The sequence below is a fragment of the Phodopus roborovskii genome, unplaced genomic scaffold (assembly GCF_943737965.1).
Source record: "Phodopus roborovskii unplaced genomic scaffold, PHOROB, whole genome shotgun sequence".
Taxonomy (NCBI): Eukaryota; Metazoa; Chordata; class Mammalia; order Rodentia; family Cricetidae; genus Phodopus; species Phodopus roborovskii.
Window position 1 is genome coordinate 227580 of NW_026125665.1, and position 20123 is coordinate 247702.

A 20123-nucleotide genomic window follows, 5' to 3' on the forward strand; every position below is an offset into this window, starting at 1 on the left:
GGGCGGCAGCTGCAAGGCTGGGGTTTGGTCACTGGGGTCTAAACAGCCAAGCTGCCTCTAGAGATTTCTCAGGGTGTCACCTGAATCCTCTGTAGGCCCTATGACCTCCCAATCTGTCCTGAGGGTCTGGCCAAAGCCTCCTCTCAAGGACCTGTAAGAGCACTGTGTAAACAGAATGGAGCCTGGCATAGTGGCACTGGCATGGTCCCATGAGTCCTGTGAGCTTTCCAGAAGCTCTCTCTGAACCAGCTCTGGGGCTCAGGACAGTGGCAGGCCTGGCTCACTCTGGCCCTGCCTGCCATCACTGTGAGACCCAGCTCGAAACAAGCTAAAGGCTGCAAAGCAGTTTGGGCCTGCTTCTTGTGTGCCTGGAGCTAAAAGGTGCTCTGGGACAGAACCAACAGGAGTAAGGAGGGAAGCAACAGTCTGTCCTGCCCTGGACCAGCACACCTGCCAGTCCTAGCACTGAGCAGAGGGAGAGTCAGACCTGGGGTGATGCCATGCCCTACAGGTACCCACACCTGTACCTCCTTTAATTTTCAGTAAAATGTGATCTGAGCAGACCATTTGCTTGCTTGCTTGCTTGCTTGCTTGCTTGCTTGCTTGCTTGCTTGCTTGCTTGCTTGAGACAAGGTCTCTACATAGCCTTGGCTGTCCTGGAACTCTCTATGTAGACCAGGCTAGCCTCAAATTCACAGAGGCCTCCTGCCTCTTCCTCCTGAGGGCTGAGATTTTTAAGCCAACATTTCCATCCCCTTGTTCACCTGGCTCTTCTTAAAGGTCACTCTGCCAGCATGGCCACTGTCTGCTACCTGGGTGCTTTGGCACATGCCTGCCATGGCCTCATTCAGAGCCTCTGCCACCCCTGCTCTGCCTGGTACAATGTGTGAGGACAGTGTTCCCTTAGGTCAGCACATCTGTCCAGCTGTCCTCAGACAAATGGGCAGAGTAGTAGCTCCATTGTGAGCTGTGTCCATGCACACTGCAGACAAGAAGGAGGCTGCCCCTGTAAGGAAGGGTTCTTGTCGCTCGTGAGCCATGGCTCTGCCATAGGCCACTGTGGCTAGACTCTTGGTTCTGACATATACCCCAAGGGGAGGGGAGAGGCTCAATGCCTTCACCCCACTGCTCAGCCAGCTCTTTGTGAAACTCATCTGCTGAAAAGTTCTGAGTATCCTGGGGACACAGGGACTGGGTGGTCACCTACTCTCACACTGTCTTTCCAGGTCTATAGCACCACCTCACATCCAACCTCATCACCTTCTGGAGACCCTGGCAGCTTTAATTCAGATGTGTCTAACTAAGTTTTGGGGACCTGGTTGAGTGTCCTGTGTCCTGCCAATTACCTCAGGAACCCGGCTGTGGTGATGTTCTTTTCCTGGCCACTTACTCACCTGCCTTGGAATGATTTTTAAACAACAGATTGTTGGTTGACAGTGGATTGTTCACCTAAGGCTTTGTTCTGAGCACCTATTAAAGTTTTTGACTTTTCTGCATTCTAGTGTTTTCAATCCAGGCTTGTCTAGGTGACAGGTAATAACCTAGATGCTGTCACCAACTCTAACACCTCCTGGCCCTTGCTCTGATTGAGAACTGGTTCAGTGTTTCAGCTAAAAGGGGCTGAGATGCCAAGTTCCCATCATGACCCTCTGCCACTTGAAGCCTTGTCTCCTCTTTCCTCCCAGCAGCAGCCAAAGGGGCCCTCCTCTCAGCCTTCATATGGCCTGAGCCTCTGGAGCCACCTACCACCCAATGTCCCTGTGGCCCTGACCCCACCCTGGGGAAAACCTCAAACAGGATGCAGTTATGTCTTTAACCACGAGGGGGAGCAGTCAATCTATAAAAACAAAAAAAAAAAAAAAAAAAAAAAAACTTAAATCCTGTCACCAGACTCCACCAACCATCTAAATAGACTGGAAGGAAACCTGGGAGCCTCAGTTCCCCTATCTGTAGTGTGGAGAGGTCAGCATTCAACACACAGATAATAGCTGTAAAGTTGGCTGAGCCCAAGGGGCTGGGGTCTAGCAGAGGGCCCAGGCATTGCAGGAGAGAGGAGTGTGGAGGCCTAACTGCCCTTCCTGCTCTTCCTGCCTTTCCTGCCCTAAGGCCAGCGAGCCAGCACTTCCTGGGGGAAGAGGACTGCAAAGGGATGAGTCCCTCAGCAGCAGGATGATGCAGGCAGGTGGGGCAGGAATGGGAGTGGGGTGCTCGGCCTGTTCTCCCAGGACACCCAGGTCTCCAGTATCAGGCCTGCTGTGGCCACCCCACCCAGCAGCAGGTGGCCTGCCAGAGATATTCCTTAGTGCCAGGCAGCAGCTCCTGCCGGATGAAACATAAGCTGGGCCTGCCTGGCCTCACAGGACTGTTTTTTCCAACAGTTTCTTCAGCCACAGCCTGACCACAACCTAGATTCCATAGAGCTAGCCATTTTGTGTTTGTCAGCCTGGCCAGACAGTAGCAGGGCCAGGCCGGGGCCCTGGCCTCCCGGAAGGTCTGGCTGCCCAGCCTGAGGCATGCTCTCCTTCCACAGAAGCCCTTGTTATAGCAACTTAGCTGTTATTTCCTTTTCTTTATTATTTTTGTTCTGAGACAGGGTCTTTTTATATAGCTCTGACTGGCCTTGAACTCACCACAATAGTCGAGGATGATGGAGAATTCATGATCCTTCTGCCTCCACCTCTCAAGTGTTGGGAGGACAGGTGTGTGCCAACATGCTGGGCTTGGCTTGTAACCCTTAGAGTCAGTTTGGTATGGAGTGGTAGCCACTGATGAAGGTGCAGACCCAGGTTGTGTGTGACAAGCCCACTTGTCTGTGACTTGTTTCTGTGTCCCAGCTGTCCCAGCCTTGGGTTCCCCAGCTGAGAATAGGGATCCATGAGGACACAGACACACACCTTTAATCCCACACTGTCGATGCTGAAGCAAGAGGCTCTCAAGTTCCAGGACAGCCTGAGCTCCATACGAAACCCTGTCCCAGCAGATGTCAAGCAGGCAATGAACAGCTTATGTTCAAGTGTTTGCAAGGTCTAACCCAATGGAGCCCCGGCAGGAGCACTAAGGACACAGACATGCACCCCTGCAGTTTCTGCTGACTATGGCTTTGCCTCATGCTCCATATTGGAAGACCCTGGAGCAGAGGCGGAACCTACCTACAGAGTCATGGATCAGACTTCACCTCCATTCCCACAAACACTCACAAGCGAAAGGAAAACTAAATCCAAAACTAGTCTGGAAAATTCCCATTCACCCTTGAAAGCCCATATTGAAAAGTGCCCTCCAGACCCTGACCCTACAAGGAGTTTTTGTGCTTGTTTTGCCCTGATTCTCTGACTGCAGTTTCTAGGGGTCATTAACTAAGCACAGCTCTACATGTAGCCATCTCAGAAGTAGGGTGTGCCCTATGTGTGTGCCTTTGTATGTCTATGTTCTGCACAGGATCTTCACAAGACTGTGGGCTAACCTATACTCTTCATGAAACAGACTGGGATAGCCTGGCCCTCTGTGAGTTCATGTCTGCAGAAAGCCTCAGGCAGGAAGAGGGAGTAGGAGCTGTGGCCTCACCTCTGCCTGGCTGGTCCTCAGCCTGGCTCAGCAGTGCTCCAGCACTGTCTGGGGCCAAGTAGTCTTTGAGGACATAGCTGAGGTTTGGCGGTGCTGCCATCTCCAGGGCTGAGTCAGCATAGGGAGGGAGTCAGGCCTCTACTGCAAAAGCAGCTGGGATCTTAGAGGTCCCGGGGTTCCCAGCCCACTTTGTCTTTGGGCTTTAAGAGGGTGGGGTGTGCCCAGTGCACCCAGCTGAAGGCAGCTGGACTCTGTAGGACATAATAGGAAAGACCCTGAGGCCACTAGCCCCCAGCATCCTAAGCTGAGGTGACTGTGGGACACAGGCACGGGTGGGTTTGGTGTGACTTCAAGGCATGGGCTCCACAGAGGTGACAGAATCCTGCCTAGTGTATCCATAGGTGTCTTAGGATTATAGACACTAGTTAGGTGTCCAGAAGGTTCTGGGGGTGGGGTGGGGCAGAGAATGGATTATCTGACTTAAGGGTCAGAGATCGGGTGTGGTCAAGAAAACCTGACCTCAGGCCTGTTGACAGTCAGGCATGTTGGCTCTGACTGACATATTGGCTCTATGGCCTGGACAGTGCCCTTGGGGGAGGTCATGTCTGTCTCCCCATGTCTCTGTCCAATAGCTGGGAGTCCCCTCTTTCCATGCTAGTCCCCTCCTGATGACCTGCTAATGCTCCCATCTGGTCTCTGTTCCCATCCCAAGAGATCATTCTAAAGTAGTATCCCTGCATTCCCCACTAACTGGAGCAGTGTCTGCCAGGCCAGCTTCATCCATCAGGGTCTGAGACCAAGACAGACCCATCCCTAAGACTGATAAGAGTAGGAGAGTGGTGGGTGGCTGCAACAGGCCCACGAGGCCACTACAGGAGAGCCAGAGAGAGATGTTCTGCCAGGACTGGACTGTGGAAAGAGAATGCTGGGTCATGTGGGAAGAACAGACCCCAGACAACCTGTCCTAAAAGAGAAGTAGAGCTCATGGGGGCTGCACGGAATAGGGGTCTGTCCTGAGAAATATGTAACTTAGGCTGGGCCAGCAAGATGGCTCAGCAGGTAAAGGTGCCTGAGGACTTGAGTTCAATCTCTGGGGCCCACATGAAGGAGGAAAGAGAAAACCAACTCCACAAAAGTTGTCCTCTGACCTCCATACTCCTGCTGTGATACAAACATGCCCACATGCGCACAAAATGCACAGGGAGGGAGGGAGACAGGGAGAGAGACGGAGAGGAAGAGAGGAGAAAATAGAGCTCCAGAGGTTTCTTGCTCTAGAAACTGTGGCCCTCCCTCCCTCCCGGTCTTTTGCTCTCTGTCCCTCCAGACTTTGTGAGTGTTGTCCCGCAGCTGCCATGCCCTTCCTACCTCATCTCTTTGCCAAACTTACACATCCTTCAAGACCCAGTTCTAGCTGGGCATGGTAGCTCACACCTATTCTGCAGTGTTGAGGTAGAAGCAGGAAGATGAGAACTTCAAGGCTATCCTTGGCTGCATAGTGAATTTGAGGTTAGCCTGATCTACATGAGACCATGTCTGTAAAAATCAAATAGAAACACCCAGTTACCATATCCCCCAGGTCACAGTGTTCACACTAGCTGAGGCTTTCAGTTATGAAACAGGAACCAGTCACTCTCCCTAAAAACAAATCTTGGGACTCCAATACACTACCGGTACATTAAGCTCCCTTAAAACAAGACATTTAGTCTCCAGGGCCACATCCTGGCAGCCCTTGGTTCTAGTCTGTCTTGCCATCCTCCTCTTGGATTCCAATGTTTTCAAACTTGTTTTAAGTATTTTACTGGCCCAAGACTTTTCTCTTCACCACAGTGTGAGGAATTTTAAGAACTCCTGGTTCTAAAATTATAAAATCTAAAATGTCGGGGGCTGGACATTGGGCCGCCTATGCCAGGAGCTGACCTTAGGGTGGCAGGAGTGGGTCTCTGGAGGGTCTTGGCCCTAATTCCCCTCCCCCCGCAGCCAAGGGGTGTGTCCTGGCAGCCTTGCTGGGGTTGGATGGGGTGATGGATTTACCAGAAGCTGTGGCTAAGGTTCCAAGAGGAAGGCTGGGTCTGAACAGCAGGGTAGAATGAAGGCAGACAGCTGCTGGCACAGGGCAGCTCTCCCTTCTCTTGGAGCTGGTGAATACTGTCCTGTTAGTGGATAGGCAGTGAGGGGAGAGGTCCACAACCCTCTGGGCCCAGCTAGAGAGAGGCTCCATTGACCCCAACCCACACTTACAAAGGGACCAGGGCCAGGCCAGTCACCCCTTAAAATCCAGCTGGCAACTAGAGAAGCTCAACACTTTCTCAAGGAAAGGTATTTGGCAAGAGGGTGGGACATCTCATCAGGGGCTAGGCTCCCCTCCTGTTGCTGGGGAGTTGCTGTGGTGGGTTATTCTTGGGACTCCCCCAGCCAGCTCTGACCCCTGCTCTTTATGACCTGGTCTCTAAGTTGCCTGTCACCTACAGTTCCAGCAGAGCAGGCCAGAATCTGGACTTGCCATCTTTTTATTGGCCCTTCAGGAGCCACATCACTCAGGGTACAAGGAAGTTGTTTAGGTGTGGCTGAAAATGGCCCCACCCAGAGGCATTTGCTTCTCAAGGATGCTTGTGAGTGGTCAAGGCTAAGCACCTTCTAGGGATTAATGGAGAGGGAGACGTGCAGGGTGGTCACATGGGGGAGAACTGGGGTCCACAGGAGCTGACCCCAAGGGGTTCGTCAGTTCTTGGCTGTTGGCCATGCCTCATGGGCTGACACCTGCTAATGACCTGCTGCCAAAACTTGCATGGGGTAATAAAGGAGGTGTTGTGTAGGCCCTAGGTGACAAGGCACCCCAGGCCTCACTACTTGAAAGGACCCTGCTTTCAGGAACTTAGGGAGGCATAGGACTCTCTTTCTTGAGGCTGGGGATGTGGCTCACTTGGTAAAGTACTCGCCTTAGCATACACAAAGCCCTGGGTTCCAACCCTGCCCTACATAAACTGGGTACCCACTTGTCATCCCAATACTGGGAGGCAGAAGATCAGGAATTCAAATGGCCCTCTCCGAGGGACCCACTGCCTCTAGGCTGGGGTTGCAGGGGCACAAGTTTCTCAGGAAACGGGGCATATGATGAGCACACCTGTGCTGTGGAGGTGGCCTGCCCTTCCAAGGAGTTGAGCAGGTCCAGATTCTGCCGTGCCCCCAACCAAGGCTTGGAGAGCACCAACAGTGCCTGTAGCTGCCATGGCTGGCCAAGATATGGCTGGGCCTCCACATGAAAGTGTGCAGGCCAGCACAGTAGCCTATGTCAAGGAGGTCCAATGCAGTAGTGGTGATAATGGCTACTACCTGTCCCAGGAGCGTCCCCAACAGGTCCCTTCCTTGTGCTACAGCTCTAGGCCACTAGCCAGGCCCAGCCAGCAGCTGTTATGGAGTTATTGTGTTTTCTGTTCAGGGTCTTGGCTTGCCATAGCGTTTGCAGCCAGGTACCTGACACAGGTGTTCCATGCCACTTGGGAATCCCTGATGACACAATAGACTCTGTGTCACCAAGCCTTGTTTGGTGGGTTTTGGTTTTCTGAAACACACTGGCTCTGTAGCCCAGGCTGGATATTAGAGTCCTCTTGCCTCAGCTGCCCACTGCTGGAACCACAGCCAGCTCAGCCTCACCCAGACTCTCCCTTTTCCGATGATATGACAGGTTGGGAATATAGCGTTTTTAATTGAGCCCCATAGCACCAAGCCCAGGGCATTACCAAGCACCAAGGAATCACACCCCTGCAGCCCTAGCTTCCACCGCATGGGACCCCAAAGCACCCTTTCACCACACTCCATGGGGCCAACCTGGATCTCCACTCACACCCACCCACTGGGACAATAAATATGACCTCAGAACCAAAGCTGGGAGTTCCATAGAGCTCACAAATAGGCTATGACCCAGGGCATTTGAAATCAAGGACAGGGCATGGGAGAGGGCCAGAACCATGTCTGGGGCCTGGCTTCAACCACAACCGAATATTCTTTCTGACCACAGAGCCACAGCTGCCTGCCCAAAACTCTCACCAGCTCTGTTGGCAAGGGGGGGAGGGTGACGGGGGGGGGGGAGGACAAATGGGGCGAGGCTTTCTGAAGACACCAGAGGCAGAGGATCAAGGTCATGAACCAGATCACTGTCCGGGAGTCACACCGAAAGGGTCGGTATTTCCAGCCTGGGTTTGGGCAACCCGGGAATCGCGGGTGACCTGACTCATATCCCTACGGATGTCACCGAGTGCAGATTCTGGGTTCTCCAGCAGCCGCTGGAAGAGGCTGGGTCTGGTGCGGGGCTCACGACACTGGAAGGTAACAGCCGTGCCCGCCTCTGCCTTCATCTCCCGGGAGAAGCCGTCGGAGGAGCCGTCGAAGCAGCGGCCGATTGCAATCTCCTTAGCCAGCCGCGGGCTCTGGTCGGTGACCGTATAGACGCCATAGTTGTGGCCTAGTGCATCGAGCGGAGCGAGCATAGAGAAGGTGGCTGGGTCGTCCTTGGGAGCAGAGGGCGGGTGCCGAGCTAAGTATTCCTGAAGGAGGGTGTTGACGGCCACCCTGCGGCAGCTGCCCTGCGGGGTCACAGTCACCAGCGTCCTGTCCACCTGGCGCTGGTCAAACAGCATGCCCCCGCACTTGAATTCCACGCAGGCGGCCGAGGCGCCGGGGCGCTCGGGGTGGCGCACGCTACGGGTGTCACGAAGGCCATAGAGGCGGCCGCGTGTGCCCGCGTGGGTGCCGCCAGCGTTGTGCGAGCGTACCATATACTCCTGCGGGCCCTGCAGCCGCACCTTCAGGAAGCACGCGCGGAACTCCTGCGGGTTGGGCCACCAGGCCAGCAGGTCTCCGATCCACGAGGCCGGTGCCCCCTCACGGAAAGGCACCACGTTGTACTCGTACTTGTCCGCCTCCACGCGCGAGAATCGGAAGTGACTGTCTGTGACCGGCGCGTCCTCGCAGTCGCGCAGGCGGCGCCACGGATACACGGGTCCCTGCGCCTCGGACTCGCGGCCCGTGCGTGGACGCGCAAGGTTCACGCGGAAGCCGGTGCGCTTGAGTGCTGGGTCGTCGTGGTCGGTGCGCTGGTAGCCGAGGCGCTCCAGATAGGGCTGCGCCACGCCCACTGCAGCCGCGGTCGCACGTGGTCGGGATGGCGCGGCCTCCAGCTCCTCGCCGCCCAGAGTCGCGGTCACTAAAGCCGTGTAGGCGTCGGGCCGCTCGGCGTCGCAGAAGGCGGGCACGCACGCACCGTTGGGCCCAGTGACAGCGCTGTCAAAGCGGCCCCACGCGCGCGGGTTGCTCGTGAAGCCGGGCGCAGGCTCCAGGTTGAGCAGAGTCACCACCACGCCCTGCACTTGCTCGGCGGGCGCGAAGTGGTCCGTACCGTAAGCGCGGACCTTCACGAAGCAGCGGCGCCGCTCGGGCACGTCCAGGTTGAAGAGGCGGCGCTCGCGCACGGTGAGCGCGCCCACGAGAAAGGCGCGCTCCTCCCTGCGCGCGCGCACCGCCGCCTCCTCTCGCCGGAAGCCGCCTCCTCCCTGCTCAGCCCCCTCCTCCTCCCACAGGCCGCTCTCCGGCTCCAGTGACCAGAGGGCCAGGGCTTCGGTGTGGCCGGGCATGCGCACGTGCTCGGCGTCCACGCGCACGGCCGCGCGCGCCGCGTGCAGCTGCTCGGCGGAGCCAGGCGCGTGCAGGTCCACTGCGAACATGCCGTAGGTGCGCAGCGGCGCCAGCTCGCCTGAGCTGTCCAAGAAACGCAAGTCGCTGGACGCCGCGGACGCAGACGCCAGGTCACGAGGGTCCACGAAGGTGACATGCGCCTCCACTGGCCCGGTGTAAGGACGGCCGTCGGGGTGACGGAAGGTTCCGGGAGGCAGGATCAGTTCGCCTAGCGCTGGTGTCGCCTCCTCCTCCGTCCCACCCAGCGGGATTGCACCGCCGTGCTCTGCGTCCAGCAGCACTGCAGCTGCCTTGCGCAGTGCATGGACCTCGTGGTACACGCCGGCGCCGCGGGGGTCGAAGGGCAGCACGCGGACGCTGTCCACGAACTCACCCATCGGGTCCACAAAGGTCACCACGAGGCGGTCAGTGGCCGGCGGTACCTCGATGGTGAAGTCGCCCTGATAAGAGGTGAAGCCGATGGGTTTGCGGCCCAGCAGTATGCTGGCGAAGCGCAGGGGTTCCCTCGAGTCCGCAGCCACCACGCGGCCCCTCACCAGCCCTAGACGGGGCAGACACTTGCGACAGCCACACTCAGCCACCACCTTAACCGGGAGCACGTAGCCAGAGCAGCGGATGTCCCTACTCTCCAGGCGCAGCACTGAGCAGCAGCGAAAGCCCGTGTCCCCACAGCGAGGCCCGGAGCCCACGGGGCCCGGGCAGCGCGTGTCCGGGCACAGGCCCACGTCTAGGTACGCGGGGCCGCCGCCCAGCTTGCTACAGTCGTCCGGAAGCTTGATCAAGTATTCCTGAGGTCGGGGGTCGCAGGCCGGCTGGCCGGGAGCTGAGGAGTCCATACAACCAGGTCAAGGGAGGGGTCCTGAGCCTGGGGGTGAGGGCTGGGCTCAGGTAGGGCGGGGCCAGGTGGCTCACCGAGCACTGTGAGCTGGGCGGTGCGGGAGCGCACAGCGCCAGCCTCATTCCATGCCTTGCAGTGGTACTCCCCTGCCTGGTGCATGCGAAGCCCCTGGAACTCCAGGTGTGACCCAGACCCATACTGGTGCCAGTCCAGCAGGGTCCCGTTGTGGAACCTGAATAAGGCAGTGGGTAAGGACCTTAGGGGAGGGTGGGCAGACTACCTCTGTCAGTAGGACTGGAAGGTGGATTCCTGGAGCTCAGCCTTTTCCCTGTACCTCTCTGCACTCTGAACAAAGTGGAAATTGAGGTGGACATTCTCTCCTAGAGATTCTTGTTTTGTTGAGACACTGCTGTGTACCCCAGAATGACTTTGAATTCTTGATCTCTAAAGGTGTGCCAGACCTGCTTTGTTTTTCCTTCTTCAGAGACATGGTCCCACCACTATGAAGCCCACACTACTGCAAACTACAACAATCATCCTGCCTCAGAGCTGGGATCATGTGTTCATCACCGAACCTTATGTTTTAGAGGTACTACAGGTTTACAGGAACCCCCACCAACCCAAAGCTGGCCCAGCTCCCTGAGTTTGTGTAGACACTCACCAGGAATATTTCTTAGGCATGGGGGTCCCCGAAGCCTTGCAGCAGAAGGTCACATTCTGACCTGCCTCTCGAACTCGAGACTCAGGGTGCTTTACCAGGTATGGCTTCCCTGAGGGGATAGGAGTTGGACAAGGTCATGACCCTGCTATACCCCAAAGACCCCTTTTTTTCTCTCCTATTCTCTTAGGGACAGCTAGTACTGTCAACAAGTGAGTCATATCTTGGTTTTTCCCCCTTGGCCTGGAAGTGGGCCTTCCCTGTCACTCACCCCCATGTTCTTGGCAGCAAGGACACTCACCTAACTCTTTAAGGATGATGGTGACCACGGCTGAGTTGGAGCTATTGGCATGGGCCTGGCCTGTACCAGTGGAGAAGCCATCCATCTGAGCACTGACATTGGCCTGGCTGCCAGCACAGACTCCAGGCACCAGGAAGGTTCCATGGGTGTCACTGGTGGCTACTGTGCCAGGTCGGGCTTGAAGGAAGACCCTAGCTCCTGGCAGTGGTCGCCCAGATGGGGTGACCACTGAGCCCAAGAGGATGTGGTCAGGGCACCTGCAGGTGTCAGAGCTGCACCCTGAGGGAACATGGGGTGGCAAGGACAGAGAACTCTTGGGGAGAGCCTTGTACTCAATCAACAAACATATGTAAACCCCCTCCCCCAACCAGTTCCCCTCAGCTTCAGTGTGGCTGGACTGGAGTGAATCTGGAGACAGGGATGAGTGGGCACAGTTGGACCAGGGGTGAAACTCCAAGGAGGGGACCCAAGAAGCTGATTCACAAGATGGTAAGCATTCATCCACAGGAACACCTAGGCAGGCGCTGGTAGGGAGGGGCTGTCATGCAGTTCGGTCTCACTTCCAATGCTGCTGCCTCTCCACAAAATGGAAAATTACAGTGGAAACTTCAGGGCAGAGGTGCCGGGTGGGGTGCCCACCATCAGCAACCTTGTGCCCCCACCCTATGAGGCCCGAGTGGAATTTCCAGTCCCTCTTGGCTGGCCCTGGGCAGTCGTGTCTGCGTGGGCGAGCAGGACAGAGACTGAATGCTGCATGTGTGCACTCAGAAGGCTTCTGTCTGCACACAGGGCTGTGTGTATACTAGGGGAAATGATTCCTCAAGTCTGCCCGTGCCTGCCTGGTATCCAACAACCTTTGTGTAGTCTCTTTGCCTTGAACATAGGAGTCTATGCCCAGTAAAATTGCTATCGATTGTGTGCAGTCACGACCCAATCAGGCAAAGGAGGGAAGGGGTTGCCAATATTGTACCCTTATAGGCTCTGATCTGTATGTATCCCAAGCTCCTCCCTGACCTCTTGGCTTCTCCTTATGCAAGCCCCACCTCTGACTGTCCCCTCTTCAGGCTCCATCCCTCACCTGGGCACCTGGACCTCACGCACTTCTGCACCTCCTGGGGATTACCAGGACACGTGTCCCCAGACGAGCTTTGACAGCTGCGGCTGCGCAGGCGACTGCCTGGCCCGCAGCTCTTGGAGCAGAGACCCCACGCGCCCCATGCGCCCCATGCGGCCTCTGCGGAGCAAGGAAGGAGAAGATACTGAGCTGCCCACCACCCGCAGCGGGCTCTCTGGATTATGCGGGTCCGTCCTCCCCTCCCCACTCCCTCCTGTTACAGGCCTGCCGGTTTCCAGCTCCCTGCTAGGTGCTCTCCTAATTAGCCCAGCTGTTCCCCATTAGTCTTGAACACGATGGGGGTTCAAGCCATCCTCCAGCTGTTCAAGATGGGCAGATGGGGTCCTGGCTTTCTGGTGCGCTACGTACCACCTGGGCCCAGTTCTTCCACTCAAATCAGTGCCAGCAGGTGATGGGTGTGTCTCATCGAAGCCACGCCCATGGTCCCACCCAGGCCTTGCTTTCACTAAGCCTTACTCCCCAGGGTCACACTTTCTGTGGTCCAGCTCTTACCTAGTGGGCAGCGGAAGCGCACGTGGTAGTTGGAGCAGCGGCGGCCTCGCGGCTGCTCCCGATTGAGACACCAGAAGCCGCGTGCTGGGTTGGCGTGCACCCGCTCGCCCACAGAGGCCGGTAGCGCCCAGTCTGTGGTGCGCGCCTCCAGAGCCAGCGGCCGTGGGCACACGCGCGCGGGACCGTAGTAGAAGCGGATGGCGGCTAGGCTCTCGAAGTCGCCATCTCCTCCCGGGTGGTCCACGTTGAACCACGACGTCCACTCGCTGACCTCTGCGGGCACCGCGTACTGAGCCCAGGACCCCCACCTCCCGCCAGTCCCTCCAGCTTGGGGCCCTGGGGTCAGGGCTTCCAGGAGCTGCGATGTCCAAGGACTTTTCACTCTTCCCATCCTCCCCATAAATCCACCAGTCTCAGGTTACACCGCCCGTTGAAGAGGCGACTCACCCTCCCAGTCCTCCAGGGCTGGCGAGGGCTGGCCAGGGGCTGGCAGCCATCTTAGAAGACCCCTGGCAGCTGTGGTGCTCTCCTCGGTAGAGGTGGCGTCTGTAGGAGTGCGAGGAGGCACAAGATAGGGGCCGCTGAGACCCCCTTCTGGTGCAACAGGGGGACATGACCACTGCATTTCACGGGTTAAGAAACAGCTCTAGCCCTGGGGACTGCGACGCTATCCCCTCGGCTGCTAGTCCCATTACTAGCAGTGGACCCTGAAGCATTGTGCCTCTCCACGGGTTGGGTGACTGCCCTGCTCTGTGCAAGTTTAATCGCGTGCATTCGGCAGTGCCTTTGCCCTCGGACTTCTGCGTGAGAGTCCCTCCTCCTCTACTATCCCAGGTCTTTCTAGGTGGGGCTCAGGGTACCAACAGAAAAGTCCTTGGCTTCTCTGGCCTCCAGCTCTAGAAGGAGTGATAGGTTCAGGCGAAGTCCTCCTTTCTGAATCACCTGCCCCGCGGAGGGACAGCTCCGCTAGGTTTGGACACCTAGTGGTTTAGGATTCAAAGCTTTGCCCTGGTGCTGTATCCAGAGGAAGGAAGAGGTCTCTTTCTGCTACTCTCTACGAAGCTCGTGAGATGCCCCCACCCCCTTTTCAGTGTGCTTGGCGACCAGACTCGGGGTCCCGCGGCATCTCACCTCGTGCTCCCGCTAGGTGCGCCGCTGCGATACAGAGACAGAGCAAGGGCAGCGGTGATGCCATCGCCAGGTCGCAGCTGCTCAACGACGCGCTCGGATCAGACTGGGGCGAGTCTGGCGGCTGCTAGGCACTGGTGGGGGCGGGACACAACCGCAAGCCACACCCCTGTAAGCCTTTCTTCCATTCCTCGGTGCCTCCGCCCTCAGACTGCGTTCCTCCTCAACCCCTCAACCTTCTCCAACTGGGTCCTGCGCCGCGTCAGACGCGCCGTTTAATTCTTAAACTTGAAGTTACTGGGCGCTTCGGCAGCTAGTTCTCTATCGCCGTTTAGTATACGTTGGTCTTAAGCACTCTTGGTCACTCCGGACAGCCTGGAAATACCACCCTGGTCTACCCTGTAGTCTAGGAAGCTCCACTACGCAAGCCCCAAGGGACGTTCCTTCTCCAACCCCCCCCCCCCAGTCTGGCGAACATAGGAGGCGAAGGGAGAGGTGGTGAAGATGTTTATTGGGGTGGGGTCCAGGGCGCGCGTGTTACACTGCGGCCACGCAGTCGGTGCCGGCATATTTTGGCAGGCGCAGGCCAAACTTGCGGCGGACATCTTCAGGCACGAACCTGCCGGCCACAAAGTGGTGGCGCCCGGAGAAGCGGCCGGCGCAGCTCTTGGGCGCCGCGAAGGACACTAGCACGTCGGGCTTTACGGCGTCCTCGGAATCGCCGCCAGCTTCGGTGTCCCAGCCTGAGGGTGGAGGAGGGGGAGCTGAGAGGACCGCGGCTCCCGGATCGGGTCTGCCCCGCCTCCCTCCAGGTCCGTGGGTAGTGGTGAGACCTGCTGACGGCAGAACCGCCTCCACCCTCAGATTACACAGTGTCCTCCACCCACCTGACGAGACCCAGCCTCTGCCTCCTGAGTCGACCCTGGGACAAGCACCCGGGACTCCTCTACTGCCTTGGGCGCTAGCCGGAAGCCCCTGCTCCTCTCTCTGACAAGAGGCTTCCAACTTTAGGGTCTCTTTTTCATGGTCCACCTGAAGTCTGCCCCCCCCCCCACACACACACACTAGATGTGCCTTGGCCTTGATCTGGGATAGTCCTGGGGCCCTCTAGCTGGGGACACTTCTACGAAGCCCCTAAAGAGGGCTGGAAGCTGTCTCTGGTAGGCATGGCCTCTGAGTGAGCTCATGCCTGCCCAGGGCCAGCGGTGGGCGGTGCAGGTTTAACTGGGCACCCGGACCAAGAGGACCCTGGGTCACTTGAGGCAACCACTTGTAACTTCCCCATCCTTAGGATGGATGCCAAACAGGATGAGAGCAGACATGGAAACTGAGGTTGAAAGAGTTGGATGAGGAAAACCAAGGCTTGGGGAGGGGGCATGCCAACAAAGGACACTGAGGCTGGAAGAGATAGATGGGGGAAACATGCTGGAGTGATCAGGCTGCCCCTGGGTGGCGTGCCTGAGGGAACGTCCAGGCTCACGAGCGGGATGGAGAGCCGCTTCAGTGTGGCCAGCGCGCGTGCGCAGGGTCCGCCGGCCGGAGGTCGCACTCCAGGGCCAAGCACAGCGTCTACCACCAGACCATACGCGTCATCGATGAGCCGAACCTGTGTGATGATCCGTGTCAGGGGCCGGGATCCCAGACACGCCAGGGCGGGGTCAGGGTGGGCGCAGCTGACCTCGGCGGGCAGGAAGGACAGGAAGGGGATGTCCATCTTCTCGCACTGCGTGGTCAGGTCGCGTTGTAGCGCGTCAGCCGAACGTGCAGGGCAGAAGATGCTGGGCTGGTAATCCTGGAGGAACCCGGGTCTGGTGATGCTGGCAACGAGAGCCCGCCCCAGCTCCTGTCCCCAGCGGAATCACAGCCCCAGCTCTGTTCCCCACCATAGGGACCCTGTTACTCACGAACACCCGCAGGTGCCGGGCACATGCCAGCCCCACAGCGCCATTCTGCTCCGGGCCGCACACGACCAGAATTGTCCTCTCCTTGCGCGACAGCGAGGACAAAGGGAATGCCTGAGACACAGCACAACAGGATGGCTCCATGTTTGTGTGTGGATGGGAGGCGGGGGAGAACTGAGGCAGAGGGACGAAGAAGTGGTCTTCGAGCAGGGCAGGTTTGACTCTGTCCATACAAACTGAGAACCCGACCTCTGTGCCCAGGCCCAATGCGGTTTGTTTACTCCATGCACACTTCGGACACATCCCCACTTAATTACACAGGTACCCCCAATTTACAGTGAAAAGTGGATGATCCCGGAGGGAGGTCTGCAACTGGGCAAGCATTGTGCCTAGACCATCTGTCTGCCTTTACCCTTCTCTATTTCCTATCTGTTGCCTTGTATTTCAGAACATCAGTCTGCACAGGGTTTCTTGTTGTTATTGTTTGAGAGGTTCTCGATCAGGCTGGTCTTGAACTTACACCAATCCTCCTGCCTCAGGCCTCCAGCAGCCGAGTTGGCAGTTGTGAGGCACTATGAGGGCAGTCTGGGCTACAGAAGAGGGCCAGTGAGCGTGCTCAGCAGATAAAGGAAGGACCCGAGTTTTTTTTCTGGAATATTAGCCACATGCTCGTGCTCACACGATTTGGCAAGGGGCAAAAATAAATGTAATTAGATTTTTTTTTTTTAAAGAAAGAGTCGAGACACAGGTGGAGTGAGGACATGCTCTTTCTTGGGCTTCTGCATTTATAACTGAATTGTCCCAGGCTCAGTGGGCCTCACAGCCAGCACCTCTTGGAGGCACTTCTGTGGTGAAGGTTAAGTCTTCACCACACTACCCATCTCTGGACCTTCTTCCTCATGAGGGCATTTAGGGCTATTCAGATAGCTGTCAGGTAGGCCACACTTCTAAGGGACCCAGGCCTGCACTTCAATGGTCCAAGCCCTATCCTGTAAGTGTTCCCGTGCCCCATCCGAATCTCTGGGACCCCACTTTTGCCTTGTCTGGCAGTGAGCCTGAAAAGGAAACCTTATGCTTTAGTTTCCCTACCCGAGCAATGGGTTGAAGTAGCCTCGAGCAAAGGGGGCTGGTACCTTGGTCACAGCCACGGCACTGGCATGCCCATATAGCTCCACCAGCTGCTGCTGCCCAAAGCGGTATTCGTCCAGCAGCTCCCGCTCCAAGGCAGTCGCCTCCGAGGTGCTGCGGGCAGAGTCGGGCAACACGCTCAGAGGTGCAGAATGGGGTCGGAGACTCGAGGATGGCTCTGGCCTCCTCCTTACCCACCAGGAGCTTCAGTGGCCCTGAGCTGCGTGACATCATCTCTTGCCCAGTTTCCCCACCCCACAAGCTTGCTTTGAAATGGCAGCCTGAGGTGTGCGCGCCCTCTGGTGGTTAAAGATACACGTCACTCAACGGTGTTTTTGTTTTCCCAAAGCTGAGCGACCCAGACATCAAATGATTCTGAAAGCAGACTGATTCTCCCAGCCACATCGAACTCCTAATTCTTCTCCCTCAGATTCATATCCCAAACCTTAAGAATTTGATGGGAAGTGAGATGATTTCTGTCACAGGGATTAATGAGGGTCTAGGGCACCAGAGGGGATAGGGAGTGGGGCTTGTGCAGAATTTAGCAGCTTATTCGGGAAAAATGGAAATAGGACCTTCAACCATGAAATCCTTCACAGACCATCTCAAGGACAATGAAATTAAGATATCTGAGCATTGCTTTGTAGCCCATGTCTTTAATTCCAGCACGTAGAGGCTGGATCTGTCTGAGTTTAAGGCCAGCCTGGTCTACATAGCACATTTCAGGCCAGACAAGGATGAGACTATCCTTGTTTTTTGTTTTGTTTTGTTTTCCTGAGATAGGGTTTCTCTGTGTAGTCCTGGCTACCCTGTAACTCGCTCTGTAGACCAGGCTGGCCCTGAACTCACAGAGATCCACCAGCCTCTGCCTCCTGAGTGCTGGGATTAAAGGCATGTTTCATCACTGATGGACATGAGGTCCCATCTTAAAAAAGAAAATTAAGATTATGTGGCCAGAGAGAGTGGCTGCTGGGCCAAATGGCTTTACCACTACATGGTTGAGGATTGTCTCCAGCTACCTCTAACAGAACTGAAGCAAGTATAGATTACATAATTCATGAGTCTGTGTTTAAAAGTCATTAGCAATTTAATGTTGCATGTGTGAACACCTGCCAAGCATGTGTCAGGTTCTGAGTTCCACACCTAGCACTGGGGAAAAGAATTTTTAGAAAACAAAGACAAGTTCTAACCATGTCGGAGCATGCAACAGGGCAGAGGCTGGGGGCCTCCGCTTGCTTGGGGGGGGGGGGAGCAGGTGAGCTGGCAAAACAGACACTGCCCTAGAGAACCAGGGCTGGTGTAGGACAAGGTCTGCATTGTGTCAACTGCCCTCTTCTCTGCTTTTCCAGCTGTGAACTGAGGAGCAGATGCCTACTGGCCAGCAGTCACTGCCATGGCAGGACCATCAGGAAGGGAGGTGCACCAAGGAAAATAAAAGCAGGATGTGAGAGCCTGAAGAGGTCTGGATGTGTGGGGAGCATGACAGGCAGGGTTCATGCCTTTAATCCCAACACTTTGAGGCAGAGGCCAGCCTGGTCTACAGAGTGAGAGCTTCAGGACAGCCTGGGCAACATGGAGAGAACCCCCCCCCCCACACACACACAAAGGAAACAAAGCTGGAGCTGGAAAGATGGCTCAGTTGTTAGTTAAGAGCACTGGCTCCTCTTCTAGAGGACCTGGGTTCAATTCCCAGCACCCATATGGCAGCTCATAATTGTAACTCCCAGGGGATCTGACACCTTCACACCAAAGCACATAAAATAAATTTAAATAAATTATTTAAAAATCTAAAAAAAAAAAAAAGAACGAACTGTAAGACACTGCAGCCAATAGAACAGGAGCTCAGGGGTACAGCAGCCCTGAAAGGAGGTTGTGGTGCTGTGGCTACATAAAGGCAGCTTGAGCAATCTGCCCAGGTTCTGGGGCAGCATAACCAGCATGCACTCAGTAAGGGTGCAAGGCCCCAACTCGGTAGCACATACTTGAATCCCAGCACTTGGAGGGTGAGACAGGACAGTCTCAAAACCAAGCCTGTGGGGCTGAGAGGTGGCTCAGTGGTTAAAAGCCAGTACTGTCAGTACAACCCCTGAAAGGGCTGAGCTCAACTTCCAGCACCCACACTAGGCAGTTCCTCTAACTCCAGTTCCAGGGGATCCAGTGTCTTTTACCTCCATAGGCACCTGCATGCCTCACATTGGTAAACTGCTTCCCTTGCAAGCATAACCTTAATTCCCAGAACCCAAGGAAAAACAAAAACAAAACCTAGCTGGGTGCAGTAGGTATGCTTGTGACCCAACTGCTGGTGTAGTACAAACAGGAAGGTGTATGGAACTGACTGGCCAACCAGTCTAGAAATTAGCCAACTTTAGGTTCAGTGAGGTTCTGTGTCCAAAAACTGAGATAGAGAAAGAAAGGATGACACTAGATATGGACCTCTGGTTGCCATTGGCAACCATTGGCTGGGTGTCTCTGCAGGGGCGGTAGTGGGCAATCACAGGGAGCAACTCGACCGGCTAACCCTGGTGGACAGAGCTCATAGGACCAGTAGGGAAGCCTTTATGCTGTTTGGAGGCTGTTATGGGGGAGGTCTGCACCCCACCCTTCCAATTCCAATGCTGCTCCTAGAACAGGGACAACAAGGGCAGTTTCTTTCAGGCCGAGTGTTGAGGTGTGAAAAGGGAACTAGGCCTGACAACCCCAAATCACTTCTAGATGGGCAAGGCACCCTCCAGCCAGGGCATCCTAGGTGGTCTCCCCAACACCTCTCCCCATCACTGCTGCTCACTTGGTTGCCTGCACACATGATCTCTGTGCCCTGAATAAAGGCAGCATCATTACCCCCACCCTGAGCCTTCTTGCCTTCTAGTGGCAGCCTCTGTGTGAGTCCAAGTCCCTCAGGACACCTCAGTGAGGGGAACTGTGAGGACTGGCTTGCCTGGAATGCAGTTTCCCTGGCAACTTGGCTCCTGCTATACCTGAAAGCTCCCAGCAGACCCTAAGGCTCACCCCAGTTATTCCCTGCCTCTAGCCTGGCCCCCCTGTCACCTGCTGACCTGAGAAAGCGCCTCTCCTCTGATGCCTCTCCCAGGCTCTTGTTGACCGATACACTGCCGCTCATGGTCACACAGGCAAGCTGGCTCTGCACTGCCTTTTAAGCAAGCCCCGTGGGCGGAACCCTATGATTGAGTGCCTGCTAATTAGGGGCCTCCAGGAGGCGCTGCACACAGCTATTGGCCAAAGCACAGGATGATTTAACCCATGGTGTGCCCGGGCAGCAGACTGGTATATACAGG

At 56.2% G+C, this 20123-nt stretch overlaps 3 protein-coding genes across 3 annotated transcripts in view; 1 reads left to right on the forward strand and 2 right to left on the reverse strand.

The window, feature by feature from the left end:
• Positions 1 to 1496, forward strand: part of Pbx4 (PBX homeobox 4) — a 36872-nt gene extending 35376 nt beyond the window's left edge. The window contains exon 8 of the mRNA XM_051178037.1: positions 1227 to 1496. Coding sequence (XP_051033994.1) covers positions 1227 to 1304 — 78 coding nt within the window. The 3' untranslated portion in view covers positions 1305 to 1496. The remainder of the gene's footprint in view (positions 1 to 1226) is intronic.
• Positions 1497 to 7643: 6147 nt separating this feature from the next.
• Positions 7644 to 13979, reverse strand: Cilp2 (cartilage intermediate layer protein 2). Its single transcript, XM_051178038.1, has 8 exons — positions 13805 to 13979; positions 13121 to 13219; positions 12674 to 12946; positions 12125 to 12280; positions 11047 to 11325; positions 10749 to 10857; positions 10162 to 10319; positions 7644 to 10072 (listed from the first exon to the last, which is right to left on the reverse strand). The coding sequence occupies exons 1-8, from the start codon at positions 13866 to 13868 to the stop codon at positions 7710 to 7712; spliced, it is 3501 nt and encodes a 1166-aa protein (XP_051033995.1). The 5' UTR covers positions 13869 to 13979; the 3' UTR covers positions 7644 to 7709.
• A 359-nt stretch (positions 13980 to 14338) lies between these two features.
• Yjefn3 (YjeF N-terminal domain containing 3) lies at positions 14339 to 19948 on the reverse strand. The gene is made up of 6 exons (XM_051178211.1): positions 19884 to 19948; positions 16836 to 16944; positions 15706 to 15816; positions 15480 to 15593; positions 15260 to 15407; positions 14339 to 14544 (listed from the first exon to the last, which is right to left on the reverse strand). Exons 1-6 carry the CDS (start codon positions 19946 to 19948, stop codon positions 14339 to 14341), a joined length of 753 nt encoding a protein of 250 aa, XP_051034168.1.
• Positions 19949 to 20123: the final 175 nt, after the last annotated feature.